General features: G+C 43.6%; 1 protein-coding gene across 1 annotated transcript in view; it reads left to right on the top strand.

The window, feature by feature from the left end:
- Positions 1–22,445, top strand: part of LOC115098444 (vomeronasal type-2 receptor 26-like) — a 98,882-nt gene that overhangs the window by 39,550 nt on the left and 36,887 nt on the right. Inside the window, exon 3 of the mRNA XM_029614954.1 lies at positions 16,539–17,354. Within this exon, the coding sequence (XP_029470814.1) occupies positions 16,539–17,354 (816 nt within the window). The remainder of the gene's footprint in view (positions 1–16,538; positions 17,355–22,445) is intronic.

The raw sequence follows: 22,445 nt of genomic DNA, 5'->3' as shown, positions 1-22,445 counted from the left end.
AGGAGCCAGAAGGGACACTGAAGACAGACGAGGGGAAGACTGACCATGAACACAGAAATCAAGATGAACCAGACTGCCAACAGAACCAGGAAAAAGGCATGGGGACTGAGGAAAGCACAGTAGGAACCAAGAACAGAAGTCAGAAAGCAGGAATGCAGAGGCAATGCACTTCTCCAAGAAAATGACCTATTGCCGAGGCAAGGGGCTACTTCAGCTGAGTCCTTTTATGGTCTCCCAGTGGTGATGTCATCTGTGGGTGCTGCTCTCCTGTTCCTGCCACTAGCCTTTTAAAAGAGAGAGGATTGGGTGTGTGTGTACCTAGGGAGAGCCCGGACAGCTTGCATTGTTGGATGCAGGCTGAGCCTGGCATCCTGCCATGCAGGCAGAGATGGAGCCACACTATGTTGCAGGAGAAACAGAGGTGGCGAAACATGGCAGTCAGCCACATCTTCCTTTGGTGGTCTCCCCCTGCGTCTGGTGACATCGGAGCATGTCGGGGCTGGAGGTGAGTGCGGCAGCTTGAGGGGGGCCTGAAGCCACCAATGTAAAGTACCTCTCCTCTAAAGCCCCCCCAAGGATTTAGATTTTTTGGAGTGCATGGCATGAAATTCTCTCAAAAGGTTCTTATCCAGAATATTAGAGGCAAGCTCTCACGTATTTTCTTGCAAGCCATATCCTTTCCATGATATAAGATACCCCCATCTCTTGGCTCATCGTAACATCATCTTCTGAGGATACCTCTTGAGGCTCAGGTAGTTTCCTGGAGGGCCAAGTGAGGGTTGGAGGTTTTAAAAGTGAAACATGGAATACTTTATGGATTCCAAGAGTAGCAAGTAAGCATAGTTGATACTTTACTGGGCCAAGTTGGCATAAGATTGGGAATGGCCTAATGTATCAAGGCACAAGTTGCACGAAGGGCATGCGGAGCCGGATGTGCTGAGTGCTGAGCCAGACTTTTTCCCCTGGCTTGAACTATGGTGCTGATCTGTGATGCCTATCCGTAGCCTTCTTTGCCCTTTCAGCTACCCTTTGGAGCATGTTATTAGTGCATACCCAGAGTTCTTGGAGCTCCTGGGTAGATGGTTGAGCTGCCAGTGAAGGAATAGCAATGGTATGGGCAACAGGGATGAAGGTTGCCTTCCATACACAATTTGGAAGGGTGAAGATCCCATGGTGGTGCAGAAGTAGGAGTTATGAGAAAATTCTGCCCACAGTAGGAGGGCGGCCCAGTTGTCTTGAGGGCCATTCACATAAGTTCTAAGGAAACTCTTCGGTGTATGATTGGTTCGCTTGGACTGTCCATTTGCTTGAAGGTGATATGCCGTTGTATAATCTAGAGAAATGTTAAATGTCTTACAAAGGGAATGCAAATACTTACATTATAAGTAATAAAAAGGAGTAGATTTATACAATGCATCTAGCACTGCAATATAAAAATTAACTCCTCTTGTTAGAGTTTTCATCACTTAAAAGGAATATAATTATTTACTTATGTCAATTTTATAATGAATATTATTTCATTTATTATCTCTGAATGTATCTTTAACAACACCCCCCTAACCTCAACCCACCTCCCAAAAACCCACCCTGATTTAAAGTGCTCCTCTACAGTGGTACCTATAAATAGAGTATCAGAGGGGTCTATTCAGAGGTTCTCTCTCTCTCTCACTCTCTCTCTCTCTCTCCCCCCCCCCCCCCCCCCCTGCGAAGTACACAAGAAAATAGTATTTTAAATGCCACAAGCATACTTTATAAAACGAGGCATATTTTTGCTCGTGCTTCAATACGCACATTTATGGGTGCATGTGTGTTCCTTTTAAAATGTACCCGCATATATTTAGCTCTCTGTTGCTGATGTTTATCTACTCATGAATCTTTTGATCTGTTGTTTCTTCTTGATTTGGGGGCCCGTTACCATTTTGGGTTTTGACTCTGCCACAAAAGGAGGCTATAGGTGTGTTTCTTTGCAGTCACTCCACTGGTATCTTTATTTTTTCTAGTCAGCCAGTGTACCTATGGAGAGGTTAGAGCCCTCTACATTTTCATTCATTGGCATGTAGTGACTAAAGCCAGCTTGAGCCCTTTGCCTGTTCTCTAACCAGTTAAAGTCTGGGAGGAGGACCCTATACGTCTGGAACCCCTGATCAGTTAAAGTAGGGGAGATTAATCTCTAAATTGTGTCTTTTAGGAACCCTGATCAGTTAAAGTTAGGGAGGCGGGGGCTTTGTTTCTGAGTAGAGTCTCATATTTTTACAATAGTATTGCAAAAAGAGATGTACCCTGGGGTTGCTGAGATTTTGTTGTGGGTGGCTGCCTTTTCAGTTGTCTTTAAAGTTATTGTGTTATGTTGTAGTCTTATGTTAACTGGTTAGAAGAGGAGATACTAGATCAAGAGAAATTTTAAAGGCACTGATAATGTGAAATATGTGTGTATTTTTGAATGCTTGATGATACAGTTCAGACATGATTGTTGAATTTTAGACTTTATCATGGGGAGAGCATGTTCAAATGTTCTAAGGCTCTGCCTGCATCTGGGACAACTGCAGATATTGTGTTATCTAATCACAAACAGACAGATATTGAATTCTTACAGAAATGGCATGGCTGCACAAAAGATAATGGTAAATTACAATTTCCTTTAGAATGTACATTTGATTAGGGAAGTTGACTTACTTAAAAGGGAAACTGATAAAGTTGAAGGGAAAGGCTTTACAGAAACAGATAACAACTTTTTCTACATGGTAGCAAGAAGCAGAAATGCATAATTAGAAATCTGTCAATGCAGGATTAACAGATTCTCTGGGAAAGGTTAAAAGACAACTTGATGATGGGAAAACCGAAAAATACTAAGCCTTATAAACCACCAGGATGTCCTAAAATTTCATTGTATCTAACTAGAACCATAAAGAAAGGTGGCTGAGGACTAGTCTGACCTGCTGGATGAATCAGCATATCAAAGAGGATGTTTAACAATACCTTCTGCTCCACCTTTGAGCCCTATAAGAAAAGACAAATCACCAAGAGAAGGGCCCTGGGATAATTTTCCTTTTGATGAACTGATCATATATATAAAGGGTTTAATGGACTTAGGTCCTCCCCAATGGGGATGTTGCCAAGCATACCCTGATTGTAAACATCATAGGGCAGATTTTAAAACCTATGCGCGAGGCCTACATTTGTGCGCACTACCCGGCACGCACACATGTACGCCCGATTTTATAACATGCATGCGCAGCCGCACGCATGTTTTAAAATCAGGGGTCGGTGCATGCAAGGGGATGCACACTTGTGCACCTTGCGCGCGCTGAGCCCTCGGGGAGCCCCGCTGGCTTTCCCCATTCCCTCCGAGGCTGCTCCGAAATCGAACAGCCTCGGAGGGAACTTTCCTCCCCCCCCCCCCCACCTTCCCCTCCCTTCCCCTACCTGTCCCGCCCCCAGCCCTAAAGAAACCCCCCCATACTTTTGTTGTTGAAGTTACGCCTGCCAGGCGTAACTTGCACGCGCCAGCCAAGTGCCGGCGCGCTATCCCCCAGCCCAGTAGCTGTACAGAGGCCTCTGGCCATGCCTCCGCCTTGCCCCTGGACCACCCCTCCCTGCCCACGTCCCGCCCCTGGACCACTCATTTTTTCAAGCCCCGGGACTTACACGCGTCCTGGGGCTTTACGCGTGCCACCGGGACTTTTGAAAATAGGCCCAGCGCGCATAACCCCCCCTATACGCGTAAATCCTCCTGGATTTATGCACAAGGGGCTTTGAAAATCTGCCCCCATGTGTTCAGACATCCCAATAGACTGGTGCTTATTTGTTTCTCCCCCTTCCTGAAGATTTATGCTAGTCCCTCTTTTCCTAAGAATGATGCTTTGTCCTGTTCTTTCCTTTTCCTTTGACTGTGTATGTTCATATTGTACTTCGCATTGAAAGTAGGAAGGATGGGTAACAAATGTTTTCAAATAAATAAATAAATAAATAAATAAAAAGAGAAAGGTAGATATTACCTCCATCATTGAACAGTCTATCAGACACTAAATCACATATATTTTTCGAAAATCTCTTTCAACTATGACAGTTTATCAATATCAAATATACTCTCTACAGGGAATTGTAATATTGTTTATTTATTTTGCATACTCATGCCACGTCTGCTAAAAATATTTTACATCCATCTGTTCATGGTTAAAATAAAACACTGCAGTGCACAAGCTGGGAGTGCTTTGAGGTAGCTCTCATAGAAACATAGAAACAGAAATGATGGCAGAAAAGGACCAAATAGTCCATCCGGTCTGCCCAGCAAGTTTATGGTAGTATCTGCCGTGCCGTGCAGGTTATTCCCATTCTTATCAGTTTCCAAACTGTAAAAGTCAGGGCCCTCTTTGGTTACTGTCTGAATCCAATTCCCTTGTTACTAGAGATGTGAATCGGAACCGGAATCGGTTCTGGTTTTGGATTCGTGGACTATCGGGAAATTATTTTTCCCATGGTCCAATCGTTGGGTTTTTTTTATCGGCTGCGCCGAGCCGATAACCCCAAAACACAGCCCGACCCTTTAAAATTAGTTCTTTAGTATCCCCCCACCCTCCGTACCCCTCCAACCCCCCCAAAAGTTTTAAGTACCTGGTGGTCCAGTGGGGGTCCCGGGAGCGTTCTCCCACTCTGGGGCCGTAGGCTGCCAGTAAACAAAATGGCGCCAATGGCCCTTTGCCCTTAGTATGTGACAGGGTATCGTTATGGGGCCCGCACCATTTTTAAAGATGGTGCCAGCTATCCATTGCTCCTACCATGTGATAGGGCCCGGCCAATGGCTTGGATACCCTGTCACATGCTAAGGGCAAAGGGCCATTGGCGCCATTTTGTTTACTGGCAGCCGACGGCCCGAGAGCAGGAGAACGCTCCCGGGACCCCCACTGGACTACTAGGTACTTAAAACCTTTGGGGGGGGGGGGTCCGGAGAGTGGGGGGATACTAAAGAACTAATTTTAAAGGGTCTGGCTGTGTTTTTGTAAATGCCCTTTCTTCCCGCCCCCCCCCCCCCCAATAATGATAAGAGAACCCACAAAATTAATCGTGGGGTTTCCTATCGCTATCGGGGACCCCCCGATATCTGACGAGATTGAAAATATCATCCGATATTTTCAATCGTCAGATAAACAATTCACATCCCTACTTGTTACCCCTTGCTGTTGAAGCAGCAAGCAATGATGGAGTTGTGTTAACAGTTTGTAGGCTAATTGGTTAAGGGTAGTAACCAACGCACCAGCAAGTTACCCCATGCACTAGTTTTTAGGGATCCACAGTGTTTATCCCATGCCCCTTTGAATTATTTCGCTGTTTTCGTCTTCACCACTTCCTCCGGAAGGGCATTCCAGGCATTCACCACCCTCTCCATGAAGAAATATTTCCTGACATTGGTTCTGAGTCATTGTCCTTGAAGTTTCATTTTGTGACCCCTAGGTCTACTGATTTCTTTCCAACGGAAAAAGTTTGACAATTGTGCATCATTAAAACCTTTCAGGTATCTGAAGGTATATATCATATCTCCACTGTATCATATCTCCACTGTATCTCCACTGTACCTCCTGTCTTCCAGGGTATACATATTCATATCCGTCAGCTTCTCCTCATAGGTTTTCTGATACAGATATCACACCATTTTGGTCGCTCTTCTCTGGACTGCCTGCATCCTGTCTTTATCCCCTTCAGAAAGGGACTCCAGAACTGAACACAGTACTCCAAATGAGGCCTCACCAAGGACCTGTACAAGTGAATTATTACCTCCTTTTCTTATTGGACATTCCTCTCTCTATGCAGCACAGCATTCTTCTGGCTTTAGCTATCGCCTTGTCACATTGTTTCGCCATAGTTTTTGGGTACTTGCCAGGTTCTTATGGCCTGGATTGGCCACTGTTGGAAACAGGATGCTGGGCTTGATGGACCCTTGGTCTGACCCAGTATGGCATTTTCTTATGTTCTTATGTTCTTATCTTCAGATCTCCAGACACTAGTATTACTCCAAAATCTCTCTCCTGGTCCGTGCACATCAGTCTCACATTCCCCATCACATACAGCTCTCATGGATTGCACACCCCAGATGCATGACTCTGCACATCTTTGCATTGAATCCCAGCTGCTAAATCTTTCTTCCAGCTTTCTTAAATCACTTTTTATTCTCTGTACTCCATCAGGCGTGTCCACTCTATTGTAGATCTTAGTATCATTCACAAATAGGAAAATTTTACCTTCTATCCCTTCTGGAATGTCACTCACAAAGATATTGAACAGAATTGGTGCCAACACTGATCCCTGTGGCACTCCATTTAACATGGTTCTCTCTTCAGAATAGGTTCCATTTACCAATTCATGCTGTCTCCTATCAGTCAACCAATTTGTAATCCTCGCCACCACCTTAGCGTTCGATCCCAAACTTCTCAATGATTTCACAAGCCTCCTATGCAGGACTGTATCAAAAGCTTTGCTGAAATCCAAGTAGATCACATCTAGCACTCTTCCTTAATCCAATTCTCTAGTCACGCAATCAAAAATATCAATCAGATTTGTCTGACAGGACTTTCCTCTGGTGAATCCATGCTGCCTCGGGTCCTGCAACCCACTGGATTATAGATAGTTTGCTATCCTTTCCTTCAGCAGACTGTCAATTAATTTTCCCACCACTGAGGTTTGGCTAACTGGCCTATAGTTTCTGGCCTCCTCACTGCTACCATTCTTGTGAATCGGGACCACCACCATACTTTTCCAATCTCATGGCACCATTCCCGTTTCCAGTGATCTATTGAACAGATCCTTCAGTGGACCAGCCAGCACATCTCTGAACTCTCTTAGTATCCTGGGGTGTATCTCATATGTCCTCATGGCCTTGTCCACTTTCAGTTTGCCTAGCTCCTCCCATACATTCTTGTCTGTAAATGGAATTTTGTCTACTCCATCCCCATCTACAGTCTTGTTAATCAGCAATGGGCCTTCTCCAGGGTCTTCTTTAGTGAAGTATTTAATATTTCTGCCATTTCGATGTTACTCTCCACCTTCTTGTCACCTTTCAATTTCACTATATCACTTCTGACCTCCCTTCTTTCACTGATATATCTGAAAAATGTTTTGTCTCCTCACTTTACCTCTTTGGCCATCCTTTCTTCCACTTGACCTTTAGCTTTCCTTAATTCTTTCTTTGTTTCCCTCAGTTTTAAAAGATATTGTTCTCTGTGTTCCTTTACTTGGGATGTTTTATACTTCTTGAATGCTGTTCTTTTTGCCTTTATTTTTTCAGTCACTTCCTTAGAGAACCAGATTGGTTTCTTATTCCACTTACTTTTGTTTACTTTTCTAACATATAGAGCTGTTGCCTTTGCAACAGCTCCTTTTAACGTGGCCACTGTTGTTCCACCTCATCCATTTTCTGCCAGCCTTCCAGTTCTTCCTCCAAGTATGCCTGCATTTCTACAAAGTCTGTATTTTTGAAATTCAAAACTCAGGAAAGAGGAAGAGATATGATGGGAACTTTCCAAATTCAAAGTGCTCCCTAATCTGGGATAGGTCAAAGTATTATTTGTTTTATTTGTCAAAAATCTGGCCATAAGCATTGTGAGTGTTCTAATCTCATATGGCAAGTGGCCACCTCCACCTCCTCAAGCCCTCTCCCCTGCAGTGAATGAATATACTCCATATACAGTGGTGATGCCTTTTGGCTCATAGGAATTTTCAGAGACTGATAGGGGCTATCCTTTCACATATCCTCTTTGCCCTCAGTTAGATGTAAATGAAATTCAGAAGTCTGTAATTGACCCGACTGTTATCTTCTGGAAATTCTTTCCAGTGTCTTATAGATACAGGAGCTACATGCTCTACATTGCAAACAACATCAGTCCCTGAGTTATCTATTTCAAGCAATTGCATTAATGTTGTAGGAGTTGCAGATGTTATTGAAATACTTTCATTGTCTGAACCAGTATCTGTGCAATTGGGCCCTGTACAGGGCAGGGCCCTGTACTCATGCCTTTCTCCTCTCAGCATCCGTACCTATGAGTTTATTGGGAAGAGACCTTTTATACAAATTATACTAATGGTGTTTACCTGTCAGTGCCAAAGAAAAATCTCTGTGACATGCAGGCTGCTTTAAATATAGCACAGAGTTCTGTCTGTGATACTCCATCTTCTTCTGAAATTAATGTCATATGCTGTATGCAAACCACAAAATGTCATTTTGATTTTTCTAATATTCCTGAATCCTTATGGGCTCTAGGTAATAATGAGGTAGGCCATCTTCAAATTGATCAAGTACATATTCAGGTAAACTCCACAAAGAGGTTACCTTGGAAAAATCAATTTGACTTAAAACAAGAAGCAATAGAGGGGATTAAACCAGAATTTAAAGATTTGTTACAGCTAGGTGTTATAATTAAATTGCCATCTGAGGCAGCCATCCCATGCAATTCTCCTGTTTTACCAGTACCAAAACCAAATATTGGGAAATGGAGATTTGTGCAAAATTTAAGATACATAATGCTGTAGTATTCCCTAGTTCACCTGTTGTACCAGATCCATATATCTTGGTTTTACACATTCCATCAGAATCTACTATTTTACTATCATAGATTTATGCTCCAACTATTTTGCTATTAGTATATCAGAAGATTCATAATACCTATTTTGCTTTACTTTTGAGGGCTAAAGATATACATGGACATGCTCACCCAAAGTATTTGTCCACTTACCCTCTATTTTCTCTTGGCATTACATGGAGTATTGGAAACTTTTAATTTTCCACGCAAGTCAGTTGTACTACAGTATATTGATGATTTATTATTATGTTCACAAAACAAAGAGGATTCCAAAATTGATATGCTGCAGCTCCTTTTGCAATTGGCTGGAGAGGATCTCAAAGTATCAAAAAGTAAATTACAAATTTCGGTCAGTTATTTATTAAAGGGTCAATTTTCAAAGCCGCGCGCATGCGTCCATGTACGCAATCATTTTATAACATGCACGCATTGCCGCGCACATGTGATTAAATATGATATCCATGCGCACATGTGCGCCGGATTTTAACAACAGCGCATTGCTGTGTGGCTGGACTATGACTCACGCGTGCAGAGTGGGGAAATTTTATAAAGTATGCATGCGACATGAGTAGGCCTTCCCCAGTTCCTTTCCAGTCCACTCCATTTAAGGAGCAGACTGGGAGGGAACTTCCCTATCCCTAACCCTACCTACCCTTCCTACCTTTCCCCTTCTTCTCCCCGATCCCTAACCTAACCCTACCTAGCCCCTAATTTTTTATTTTAATACTTACTGCTCCTCCAGAGCAGAAGTATCTTCCATGTGCTGGCCAGCTGCCAGCATGCAGTTTACTGGGACAGCGCCTAATGGCGCTGTCCCGGCCTGCCCCCATCCCACCTCTCCCAGACCACACCCACTGGTCTGCCCCTTTCAGCAGACCCGGCACTTTGGCATGTAACAAGGGTTACGCGCATGGCTGGGCCCTTTGTAAAATGCACACAGCGTGCGCAAGGCAAAGTCCGGCCAAGCACGTAACTCCCAAAATTTACGTGCATGGCCCTTTTAAAATCGGGCCTTTAGGATTTTCTATTTCACATGGTTCACAGGCTTTGACCAAAAATAGAATACAAGCTATTCTCACAAACCCAAAGCCATAAACGGTAAAACAATTGTAAACATTTTTGGGTTCCGTCAATTTCTGCAGATTATGGATTTTAGATTTTGCATGCAAGAATCATCCTTTGTATGAGATGATAAAAGACTCCCAAAACCAAAATGTTAAAACACTACTTGGACTTCAGATGCAGAAGTTTCCTTTGTTAAGTTGAAGCAAGATCTGGCCTCTGCACCAGCACTCAGATTTCCAAATTATAATCTCCCATTTTCATTGTATTGTCATGAATGCCGTGGCTTTGCATCTGCTGTACTGACACAACTGCATGGTGACTGGCAATGCATATGTGTCACATACCTTACCATTGGCCCTGATGAGTATAAGAAATATGCAGAACTGTAAACATGCACTCAATCTGCATGAGATATTTTTTGGCAGACCTATGCCTGTGATTATGATGCCAAAATTGCTAATTGATAAGAATTTTGCTCAAGATGAATTTATTCTATATTATGTGTCACAATTGCACTTGCAGAATAAGAAGATTGCTCAGCAGATTTCTCTGGTGTTCCAAGGTCCACCTAAAACAGACCTATCCATTATAAAGATTTTAAGAGAAACCACTGTTTGTGGCCCATGTGGAAAATGCTTATGAACCTACTACAGCAATTCTTTTAGACTGACGTAAGACCCAGTGGCAGAGTACTGAACACGAGACTGTTGATTAAATCAATGATCAGCCTGTTTCACACAGCCATGCTTGTACAAAGCAATAACGACCTGTGAACTGTTTATATTTAGCTTTGCAGCCCAGTGGAGTCACTGAAAACAATTGCCAGCAACAGTGAGGCACACCAGGCCCTGCAGAGATTAAAAAACAAGCTGGTGCATCTTCTGTCCCTCACTTGTGCCCTGACATAGCCATGTATCCCCTGGAGTCAGGTGCTGCTTCATTGGAGCCTCAAGAAATTGAGGAGTCTTCTTGATCTGAATCATCTGAAATCAAGTAAGGTCTGTGTCTTACTTGTGGCTCCAACACAATAAAGAAAGTAAAAATGCATCTCCTTACTCTCTTCTGGCTAGCTCTCCTACCAAGGATGGTAGCTGGCTCCCCTATGGTTCCAGAAAACTATTGCTATGTCCGTCTTACTCAAGCCTATCAACAAGTTTTTAACCTAACTGATTGCTGGATATGCTCACATACCCCAGCCTCAGCTTCCGCATTCCTGGCCACTTCTTTGTTTCAAACAGTGGCATCAAATCTAACTGGTTGGTGGGAACAAGGAATTTGTGGACCAAATGCTGTGATACCTCCAATAGGCATGACACTAATTAATTTAGCTCACCAGACAGGCTCAGCAGATTGGTGTTTCTATGCTCTTCCAAAAGGCAAAGGTCCTGACTTTATGCATGAGAAAGATTACTCAATATGTGACAATACATTTTTGCTTTATTCCAATGGTAGTTATGGACTCCCAACAGGTTGGGAGAATGAGGAAGCTTTTTCTATGTCTGACAAAAAATGTAATGAATATTGGCCAATAGATGTGTATTATGATGGAAAAGGTGATAATACCTATGCACGCTTAGAAGGATATGTGAGAAAAAATGAAGAAATGGGTAACTTCTTGGCCTTATCAAACACTTCAATAGCCACCTATAATTGCTCAGATGAACAAAATTATTTTGTAGACCTTTTAAGTCTGGTTAAGTTTCGTGATTCAAATGGGATATCCAAATGTAATCCCTCAGAAAAGAAAGACATACTCATTTATTGTTTACCCAAATAATAGATGGGATAAGACAAATGCAAAGGTATATGTTAATAGGGGACAATTCTTTTTAACTTCTACACAATCAGTTAAAACGCACAAATCTGATGATTATCACCAAATTACTCTGGGATACACAGTGCCTCAATTTACTGTTTTTAAACTCCAATCCCTCACACATGCCCAGGATACTAAAGAACAAACCTCCCTAATTGCATTCCACCCTGGAAAAAGAGTAAAATGGTCAGGATCAACATTTTGGAAAGGTTTTCTAGGTGTCAGAAGCAGGGGTAATCACTTTGAATATGGATGTGTTTAAGATGACAGTAAATTTGAAACAATTGTCTGAAGTGATGGAAAACATGTCAAGGGAAACAGGTACAGCCCTCACAGGACTGCAAGGGGAATTAAAATCCCTAGCAAAGTAGTCTTAAATAATAGAATGGCATTAGACATATTATTGGCAGAAAAGGAAGGAGTTTGTCAGGAATTAATGTTTCATGCTGTACCTATGTAGACATTTCTGGACAAATCACTCATACTATATATACATTAAATGACTTGTCACATAAGGCCCAAGAAATATATGAAAACCTGGAAAAGAATGACTGGGATGTCTTGAATTTGGGAATATTATTTGGGGGTCTCGGCAAACGGATTGTGGGGTGGATATTGATCATTGTGGTGGGATTAGTGAGAATGTTGCTTTTCTGTGTGAGGTGCCAATATATTATGGCAATATGTAAGAAGAATGTGGCTATGGCTACTTCCTTAATGGCCATGAAAATATATGAGGTCAATACTGACTTACCAATGTTCCAGGAACAGATTGAAATGACTGAGGTTAAAGAAAAGGGGAAAGATGATGAGGATCAGTGTTCAAATTGTGGCATGTCAGTGACTGGATTAATTGAATCTTGTGCTCATTGTGGTATTTAGCTGACCTCTTTATGGATATCCAAGTTAAGGGAGGAACTGTGGAATCTTAGATAGGATAAGACCATCTGGCTCTGAGTATCTTGGGTCTTTATACAAAGGTCAGCTATGAAAAATGCTATTGTGGAACAAAAATAAGCAAAGCTAAGCAATTATGTGTTTATTGCATTTGTAATAGGTCATTTACTTAAACTGAGAAATAACTTTCTGAAACTATGCTTTATTATTAGAATGCACCTGGACTGAAATAATTGTGAAACTAGCAAGAAGATCAGCTTTTTATCTTTCTGGTAAACATGTTTTGAACAAAGGAAAGGGGGAAACATCAAATAGACTCTTTCCAAAATGGAGGACCAAAGGGCACGTTGTCCTTGGATCTAAAATGAAGGATAAGAAATAGAACAGAAGAAGAAAGGGTGTATATTAGCTTATGCCAGATTATTATTAATCAGTGTAATCTGGGACGGAGGTATAAACCCCTCCATTATTGGTTACATGGTGTGATGCAAATAGAAGTGTATGAAAAAAAGGAAAGGAGTAAGAAACAATTTGATTGGTTAGAAATGTTTTTAATGTTAAGGAAAAAATATATAATGTTCTGTCCATGTGATTATAGGCAGAACAACTGTTAGTTTTAGTTTTATCTGTTCAAGGTTGACTTTTTGCAATAAAAGCACAAAGAAAAGCAGAAATACTGGTGTCTTGAAATTAATTTCTCTGCAGCCTGTTTGTAATAGGACAGTTGCTTTGAAGACAAAAGAGGGACCTGTAAATCAATTCATTCTGATGTAAGGATTTTTTTTTTTTTTAAGGAAATAAGGGACTGATTTTCCCTAATCCTGCAAAGTCTAACATAATGGTGAACTTCTTAAGAGAGAGCGCCAGTATTGTGTGGTAGGAATGTGTATTTGTGCGTCCATTCGTTTTATTTGTTTGGACATTCATTACATATCTAACAAATAAACAAATGCATGCACAATGAATGGTGTGCACCTAATGGACATACTTTAGATAGACAATGCATACCAATTGTTTTGTGCATACATTTATCTGTTCATTATATATGCGCTTATGTGCAAAAAAAATGAAATAAATGAACATCCAGAAACTAACAAATGCAATCCCTATCGTGTGGTGAATTGCACTCCTCTATCTAACAATATATGCTTTGGCAAGCCATGCAGGTGAAACTCATGGAGATTAAAGAAGCATGCCAAATCTGGTACAGAAGTGTGACCCTATATTGGGATGAAATATTTCATCTTAGAGAAATGATCTATGAACACCCAAATCATGGTGTTACCATATAAGATGGGAAGGTCCATGATAAAGACCATCAACAGATGGATCCAGGGTTCCCTACAGGCTGGCAACAACTGTAACAGCCCCCTAGGTTGGCCATGCAGCACTTTTGTTGTGTTCAAGAAGAGAATGAATCAATATAGGTCTTTACATATTGCTTCATTTGGAGCCACCAGTAGTGTCACTGAAGCAATTCAAGGGTTCATGCCCGCCCAGGGTAAGCTGTAACATGGGAGTCATGTGCTCATTTTAACACTCTCTCATAGAGTCTGGAAGGTACAAATATCTTACCTTGAGGGATAGTTACCATAGTAGCCAGGATTATCTTAACAAGATCAATGATGTTTTTGGGAGGTTATGGGACATACTCTGACTGGAAGGAGCGAGAGAGGGCATCTTCCCATTGATTCTTGAGTGTTAGATGATACCGTACTTTGAAGTCAAAGTGGGTAAAGAACAAAGACCAATGGATTTGCCTTGCATTTAGCTGCTGAGCTTGTTGTAGACATTCAAGGTTTTTGTGATCCATAGATGGTACCATTTTGTGATAAAGAAGATGGTACCATTCCTCAGGGGCTAATTTGACAGCCTAAAGCTCTTGATCTCTGTTGCTGTTATTACACTCCATGGGGGAGAACTTCTTTGAGAAGAAAGAACATGGACAAAGTACTCCTTCTGGGGTATGTTGGCTCAAGACCGCCCCTACACCAAGAATTGAGACATCAGCATCTAAGATAAAGGGCTACATAGGGTCTGGATGACGCAGACATCCACAAAGGTATTTTTCAACTCTTGGAATGCCTCTAAAGACTCACATGGCCAATTCTTGGTATTGGTGCCTTTGTGGGTGAGAGCAGTAAAGGGGGCTGTCACGGAGGAGGAGTTTGGGATAAATTGACGATAATAATTAGCAAATTCCAAGAATCTTTGTAGAACCCGAAACTCCACCAAACGAGGCCAGTCCTTGATGGCCTTTACTTTGTCAGGTCCCAAGCAGAACCTGTCTTGAGAGGCAAGATACCCCAGGAAGGGGAACTCCTTTTGTTCTAAAAGACATTTTCCAACTTGGCATATAGATTGTTCTCTCATAGATGTTGCAAGACTGTACAAACATCGTGATGGTGGGTCCTGAGAGTTTGAGAAAAGATCAATAAGTCATCTAAATACATGACCACACATGTGTAGCATAAGTCACGAAGGAGCTCGTTGACCATTTTTTGGAAAACTGTTAGGGCATTGCAAAGCCCAAAGGGTATAACTAGATACTCGTAGTGTCTGTGGTGAGTGTTAAAAGCCATTTTCCACTCAGTCTAGCCTTGATAGGGATGAGGTTGTATGCTCCACTGAGGTCCAGCTTTGGAAAATCTTTGTGCCTTGGTCAAAGAGTTCTGTTATTACTGGTAAGGGATAACGGTCCTTCTTTCTGATGGTGTTCAGGCTGCAGTAGTCGATGCATGGCCTGAGGGAGTTGTCTTTCTTCACAATGAAGAAAAACACCAATCCAGCTGGGAAAGAAGGACGAATGAACCCAGGTTTCAAGTTTTCCCAGATGTAATCAGACATGGCTTGAATCTTGGGGAGTGACAAATGGTAGACCCATCCCCACGGGGTCTTGGTATTTGGGAGGAGCAAAACTCCACAGTCGTACATGTAGTGAGCTGGCAAGATTTCTGCCTTTTTCTTTGAGAAGACATCCTTAAAGTCCATGTACTGCAGAGGAAGCCCTGTAAGTGTTGTGACCATAGTCACGAGATAAGAAGGTTTCACGTGCTCCAGGCAGGAATCCTTACACTCTTGGCCTCACCAGGTGAGTTGTAAAGTAGCCCAGTCAAAGTGAAGATGATGCTGTTGGAATGAGGGTAACCCCTGGATAACGGCATGGACTGGCAGAAAAAATAGTCCAATTAAAAGCAACCTGCAAATCGGAAAAAAAAAAGCACGAATGACTAGAAAAAGAAGCCCAATCTCGCAGTAAATAAGCGAGGTTGGCAACACTGGAATGGACCCTCCCTTCATCCAAAAACTCTTTCAGGGCTGATCATTATGGAGGATCAGACTGGATAGCTGTGGCCACTCCTTTAAGGTGGGTGAAGGGAGTTTCCTGTGTACTCCCTCACAAGAATAAAGTTTATGTGGCCACCCTCTCCCCAAAAAGCAACAAGGAAGATGATCTATTGTAGCCGTAAGGTGAACAAAGAAGGAAATATATCACAAGCCCTTAAAAGAAAGTTCTTTATTACAATTGTGAAAGTTGCCCAACAATTGTAATAAAGAACTTTCTTTTAAGGTCTTGTGATCTATCTCCTTCTTTGTTCACCCTCTCCACTATCCACAGTAATCTCAGGGTGATTGGCCATCAAAAGATTCCATGTATAAAGAGTAGGAGATGTTTAAATCTTTACTAGTTTTAATTTTGGGGTGCTATTTGATGTATCTACTGTCTTGAAATATTTTAATGGCTTTTGGGGATATTTTTTTTTTTTAATTTATTTAGATTTATATTCCGCTTTTCGCACTTTTTTCAGCGCTTCAAAGTGGATTTCATTCAGGTACAATAGGTATTTCCCTATCCCCAGAGGGCATACAATCTAAGGGGGTTATTTTCTAAAGCTTTATTGCGTGCGATAAGGCCATGCAAAAAGGCCATGCAAATTAGGAGGAGGGGAGGAGTCGGAGTGGGGAGGGGAGGAGTCGGCGGTGTGTTCGCTGCCAGCGATAAGGTTTCCAACGTTATTGTCTGCAGTAGCACACTGAATAGCACCTAGTTTCACGGTGGCACTATTTGGTGCAAAAGCCGGCAGCCGGCGCACCGCCATGGTGCGAAGGCTGCGGGCTTTTGTTTTTCTCTGGTTTTGCCCCTGTAAATATTGAAGCTCATCATTTCAACTTTTGTTTTTGCTCTTGTCCAGATCAGCTTTGGATCTACATTCCCAGACCTGGGGGAGAAACGCCTGTTCCCTTCCTTCCTGAGGACGATTGGTAATATGGAGGCCGTGCTCTACTTAGTGCCCCAATTAATGGCTCATTTCAGTTGGACCTGGGTGGGCATCCTGTTCTCCTCCACTGAATATGGTTTGCATGGAGCCCAGGTCCTGATGACAGAGCTTGCTCGCTTAGAGGTCTGCGTGGCCTTCTCTGAAACTCTTGGCAATGATGGGAGCTTAATAAGAATTCAGAATCTGGTGAAAATCTTAAGTACATCAAGTGCAGAAGTTATCATTGTGTATGGATACCCAAATGAGATTGAACCAGTCTTAGAAGAGATGGCACTGGGGCAGGTGAGGAAGGTCTGGATCTTCATCAAATCTCTTATGGTATCCCCATTATTCTTCAATAGGCGCTTATGGGAGGTGCTGCATGGCACCATTGGGGCCACAATCCATTCCATGTATGTCCCCTCTTTCATCGACTTTCAATATAAGAATCATCCCACTGACTCTTCTCCTGACATCTTCCTCAGGCCCTTCTGGGAACATGTGTTTGAGTGTGAGTGGAAAGAGGGCCTTAATAAGACTGGTAAGGCTCCAAGTGGAGAGAAGAAGCCCTGCATGGGTACAGAGAGGTTGGAAGACCTGCCAAGCTCCACCTATGATGTGAAGAACATGCGGTATGGTTACTCTGCCTACAATGCTGTCTATGCACTGGCCCATGCCTTGCATAATCTGCTGTCCTGTAATTCTGTCAGAGGAAATTGCTCCAGCTTTAGAGATTTTCAACCTTGGCAGGTGAGAATTGACTGACTGCTTTTACTAAACTACTATAACTATGATAGTGTATGCAAGTGTATTTATAGTGCTACAAGTGAAAAAGCATAATAATCATAGTGCATATCATTTACATATTGTAATTACAACTAAATATTTTAGAAGTATACATGTACATTATGAGGAAGGAAACAATCATTATTAATATTATGACCTAATGGCACTTGAGTAAACTGGAGCTAAATGGAGTGCATGGGTTGTCACCTTGGCAAGAACTGGATACTGAATTCCAAAAAAAAAAAAAGGGTAATGGTCTAGGCACAAAAGTGACTGATAACAAAATCTCAAAATATATGATAAAGTATATATTATTTTGGGATTGTGGAGCTTTGCAAAGCAGAAGAGTAAGAATGATCAGCTGCTCCATTCTGTATCTTCCATGATAAATACACTTCTCACCAATCGGACACTTCGTGGTAGTGACTCTTCCGCATCGGTGGCTAACTGGAAAATTTCAAATAGTGTAACTATGAGAGGTTATCAAAGTACCAACTGAGAGAGGAAAAATATGATGCTCTTCTTCCTGCTGGGTCTTCTTCCAAAGAAATAAGGGACAGAACGCACCCAGGCAGTCTCCCATGGAGTAGAGAGGGAAGACAGAGTCTTAATGGAAATAATGTAGGGGGTCATTTATAATCTTGCTTTTCGGCTAGGAAGAGAGTACATTGTACAAATGAACTCCTCTTTTACCTTTCATCGCTCCAAATGACAGAAAATCTTCACTGATGTCAACTTTGCTATTCGTACCTTTGTATATGTAAAACTGCCCCCCCCAAAAAAAACAAAAAACCTACTCTGCCTCCCAAAACCTACCTCAAGTTAATAGTGCCCCCTCTTACAGTGGTATAAATAGTAGACTTACATGTTGGCCTCTACAGAGGTGGTTTCTCTCTCTCTCCCCCCACCCTTTCTCTCTCTACGGTGGATTAATCAGCATGCGATGCGAAAAATAAATTGTTAGGAGCGCAGAGGCGCGGTCCTATCTCAAGGGAGGTTGTGAGCCCTTGGATCATGGTGCAGCTCAGGGAGGAGCCCCAAGACAGACCGTGAGAGGTGAGCAAGTACGAGTATGGGCAGAGCAGGAGCAAGGCTGGACTGAAGACAAGGTGAGGAATAACCGTAACAGGAACAAGGCAGGCTCAGCCCTCCACTGGACCTACATGCACCAATGAGACCCAGCAAAGGAATGCTGGTCTTGAGAGTAGCCCTCCGTCCACTCGATAGCCCTTCTGGACCCGCGGCTTGGGAACGACGAGCGTGTGAGGCCAGACGGAGGCTGAGGGCAGGAACAAGAAGACTCAGATGAAGACAGCATACTCCAAGGACTCAGATGTAGACTTGGATACTCGGAGGACTCAGACAAGGACTCAGGATACTCGGAGGACTCAGGATATTCAGAAGACTCATACAAGGACTTAGGTTACTTGGAGATCTCAGGCAAGGATTCAGGACTCAGGCGAAAGTACTGTGTGAGAACTGCATTGTAGTGCGTCCTACACAGCTGTCTGTGGCTGGTCGCGGACCATGCTGAACGCGAAGCAGACTGCAGGCAAAGAAGTGGAACTTGAGACTGGAACATGACAAAGATTCAATAGAGGGGCTGGTTGTGGACCATGCTGCAGTGGAGCAGGTTCTGGAAGAGTCTTGGGCATGAACGGAAGCAGACACAAGGAACTCCGAAGACCGGGACAGGATTCAAGACTCAGAATTCAAGACTCAGGATTCTCAAAAACAAGGCATTATAAACAGGAATCTTCTGGAGGCTTGCACTGCAGACAAGAAGAAGGCCTTGTACCACGAGGCACCCTACATAGCCCCCCATGGCTGGTCACGGACCATGACGGTGGCACGCCAGGAAAGGTGAATAGATGAAGGACCTGGGAACTGGACGAAGAGCTGAAGATGAGACAGACGGAGTCAGGACACAGAACATCAGGACAACTGGACATGGAACATCTGGACATCAGGAAAACTGGACATCTGGAACATCAGGAACATGGAACAGGCGACGAGGGAGGTCCAATGAGGGACAAGACAAGGAACATCAAGGCGAAGAAGTTCAGGAACACAAAGAACATGGAACGAAGATCCATCAAGGCACAGAAAGACCACAGAGGACCTGGATCAGGAAGAAGACCACAGACGCTGTGAAGACAGGATCCAAAGGCCCTGAGGAACTGAGGCTGGGCCCTTTTATAGGGCTGATCCGGGCAAACAGTGATGACATTACTGGTGAGGGCTGCAGGGCTTTTCCTGTCGCTGGCCCTTTAAATATTGAGAAGAGGCATGCACCTGCACCTATGAGGAAGCTGGAAGGCAGAAGACATCAGCGGCATCCCTGCCGCGTAGAAGGCCCGAGAGGAAGCGGCTCCCTGCTGCGAACTGGTGGAGACAGGCAGCGGCCAAGACGGCTTCCCTGCCACTCAACCAAGGACCCTAGTGGCGGCTCCAGCCGCAGAGATCAAAGGCGGCTTCGGGCGGCTCAGCCTGCCGCGAGGTACTGGTGACAGCCCCGGCCTCTGGGCCGCGGAGGACGGCATCGGCGACGGCTTCACTAAAGGAAGGAAGGGGACTGCCTGCAGGGCAGCTGCAGGCAGGATCCTAACATAAATGTATCGCATGTCGCGGAAATTACCTATGCAATGCGGGAGCAGAGAAATTACCCTCACCATGCCCCCTTTTTTTATCAATGTGGAAATTACCTATGTGATGCGGGAGCAGAGAAATTAGCATAAACACCCCCTATTTTTTATTGCGGGCGCTATTTCCATTAAATTTAAGCATTTTGATGAATCCATGGGTTAGATGGAATACAGTTATATACAAATAACTGGAAATATTAACTTTTATTTATTACTCTTTAGCAAGTTTTAAGAAGTATGGAACAGCAATAACTGTCAGGATCAACATTTAACAATGTTCTTGTTATATTTCAATCGATGTCTACACATTTAAAAAAATGAAAATAATTAGAATCGGTACTTTACCCCATAAGAGTACTTATCAGATAAGTTGGCCACTTTTCTGTTTGAAAAAAAAACTACTTTACTATCTTTTGTCTCTTTTGTATAGTGCAACTCTCTGTAAGTGTTCTCTTTCTCTCCTTTAATGAGCAGCGGTGCAGGCTTGTCCCGTGCTGCTAACTATAATGGAAGAAGAGGCACGCACCGGCTACGTCCTGGTGGGGGGGGGGGGGGGGGTGTTAGGGGGGAAGTGGAAGCTGAAAAGGGTGGGAGCCAATAGCAAGCTACCAGTGATTTGAAATTGCGGTGTTGCTATTGGCTGGCTGCAGGCAACAGACAGGGCTCAGCATTGCCGGCAGACAATCGTGGTGGAGGGAGGTGAGATCAGAAAAGGGTTTTGCCGCCGCATTTCACACTGAGTTTAAAATTTAAAAAAAAAAAAAAAAATATATATATATATATATATATATATAGCATTTCCCGGAGTCTCGTTATGCCGGTGCGCAGTCGGGGAGTTAAAAAAAAAAAAAGAAATAATTCTCTGTCATCGCTGTGGTTTTCTTTGTGAGTCCTTGTCTGGCTGTGACTAAAATGCAGCGCAGGTGCAGGGAAACGAGAGCCAAACCTGGCGGTCCGGGTCCTGATTGTGAAGGGAATGTGAAGCGGTCTGCCTCGGCTGAGGCCCCAGGCTTCAGAGGGCCACAGCTGCAGGCAAGTCTGGCGTTGCCACCTGCTCCTTCCCTTCACTCCCCGCCTTCCACCCTCCCATTCCGTCTCAGGGAAGAGTGGGCCTGAGGCTAAGCCATCCCCCTCCCCTTCTCAGAATTTCAGCTCAGAGGAATTTGATTCTCCTGACATTTCATTGGATGTTTCAGGGGATCTGTTAATTGCACCATCCTCGGTTAGGAATGCACTGCTGGAGCCCGAGGTCAAAGATTCGCAAAGGTTCAAGAAAGGGGTTTTGAGGGGACAGTCTGGGACCCCGGCTCGTGGTGGGAGGGTACGACAGTCCACTGCACTGAGTCGTCCAAATAGAGGGACTGGAGCACAGGCAAAAAGCAGAAGGGTAAGCTTCCAGGTGCAGAAGGAGAGTCTTGCGCCTGGGAGAGAGTCTCAGTCAGATTAAGGGTTCCTCAGGGGCACTCAGAGAGGTAGGAAAAGGCCGGGGGTCAACAAGGAAGCTGACCTGGTCATCTTATGGGCATATAAAGTTTTGGCAGCAGATCCTCAGCCAAGGGAAGCTGAGCCCAGGTGGGCAGGCATGAGTGCTGCAGTTACAACCCTGAGAGAGAGCTAAATGAAGGTCAGTTAAGGTCGATGCAGGGTAGGCAGTGGGAGGAAATGGGTAGCGTTAGAAGTGCTTAGTTTGGGGAGCCTCAAGACAGGTTTGAGGAGGAGATTGATGATTTCCATGTTTGCCCGGGGAGTTCTATAAATTCAGACTGGAGAAAAGGAGAAAATCCAAGGGACATACAGGGGAAAAGTGCATTTACCACTTCAAGGGGAACAGGTTGGGCAGGGCAGGCAGAGTGTAGATGTTTGGGCAGTTCTGCTGGCTTTTCTGTTGTTCCCACAGAGGCTGAAAGTGGAGCGTATCCAGGCACTTCAAAACAAGAAGCATGGAGGGACAGAGCTTTTTCATGCTCAGAGGTGAGGCAAGAGATGGGACGATGGCTGCCGAGCATTAAGGAACCAGAGGAGCCAGGAGTTTCGTATCTTGGTGGCGAAGCCCAAGAAGTGTAAAAAGAAAAGAAGGAGGAGGGATAGGAAATCCCGTACGGAGTCAGATAGTAGTTCAGAAGAGTCTTCGTCCTCCTTGTCAAGTGAGTCGGAGAGGGAAAAGAGATCAAGTTACAGGGTGGGCCCAATGCAGGACATGAGCCATCCAGCTTTAGTGTTCTTAACAGGGTTGTGGGAGAAAGTGCCCAGGAGGCTGCGACGGCGGATTAGGAAATGCAAATATATTAATATTTTCCAATTGTTGGAAGGTAGGAGAGGAGGGAGGAAGGACAAAAAGAAGAATAAGAAGAAGGACAAGGATAGAGAGACAGGACCTAAGGTTTCCAAAAATATCTTAAATTGGGTTATG

Source organism: Rhinatrema bivittatum, chromosome 1 (genome assembly GCF_901001135.1).
Source record: "Rhinatrema bivittatum chromosome 1, aRhiBiv1.1, whole genome shotgun sequence".
NCBI classification, from domain to species: Eukaryota; Metazoa; Chordata; class Amphibia; order Gymnophiona; family Rhinatrematidae; genus Rhinatrema; species Rhinatrema bivittatum.
This window is presented reverse-complemented; position numbering and strand designations above follow the sequence as displayed.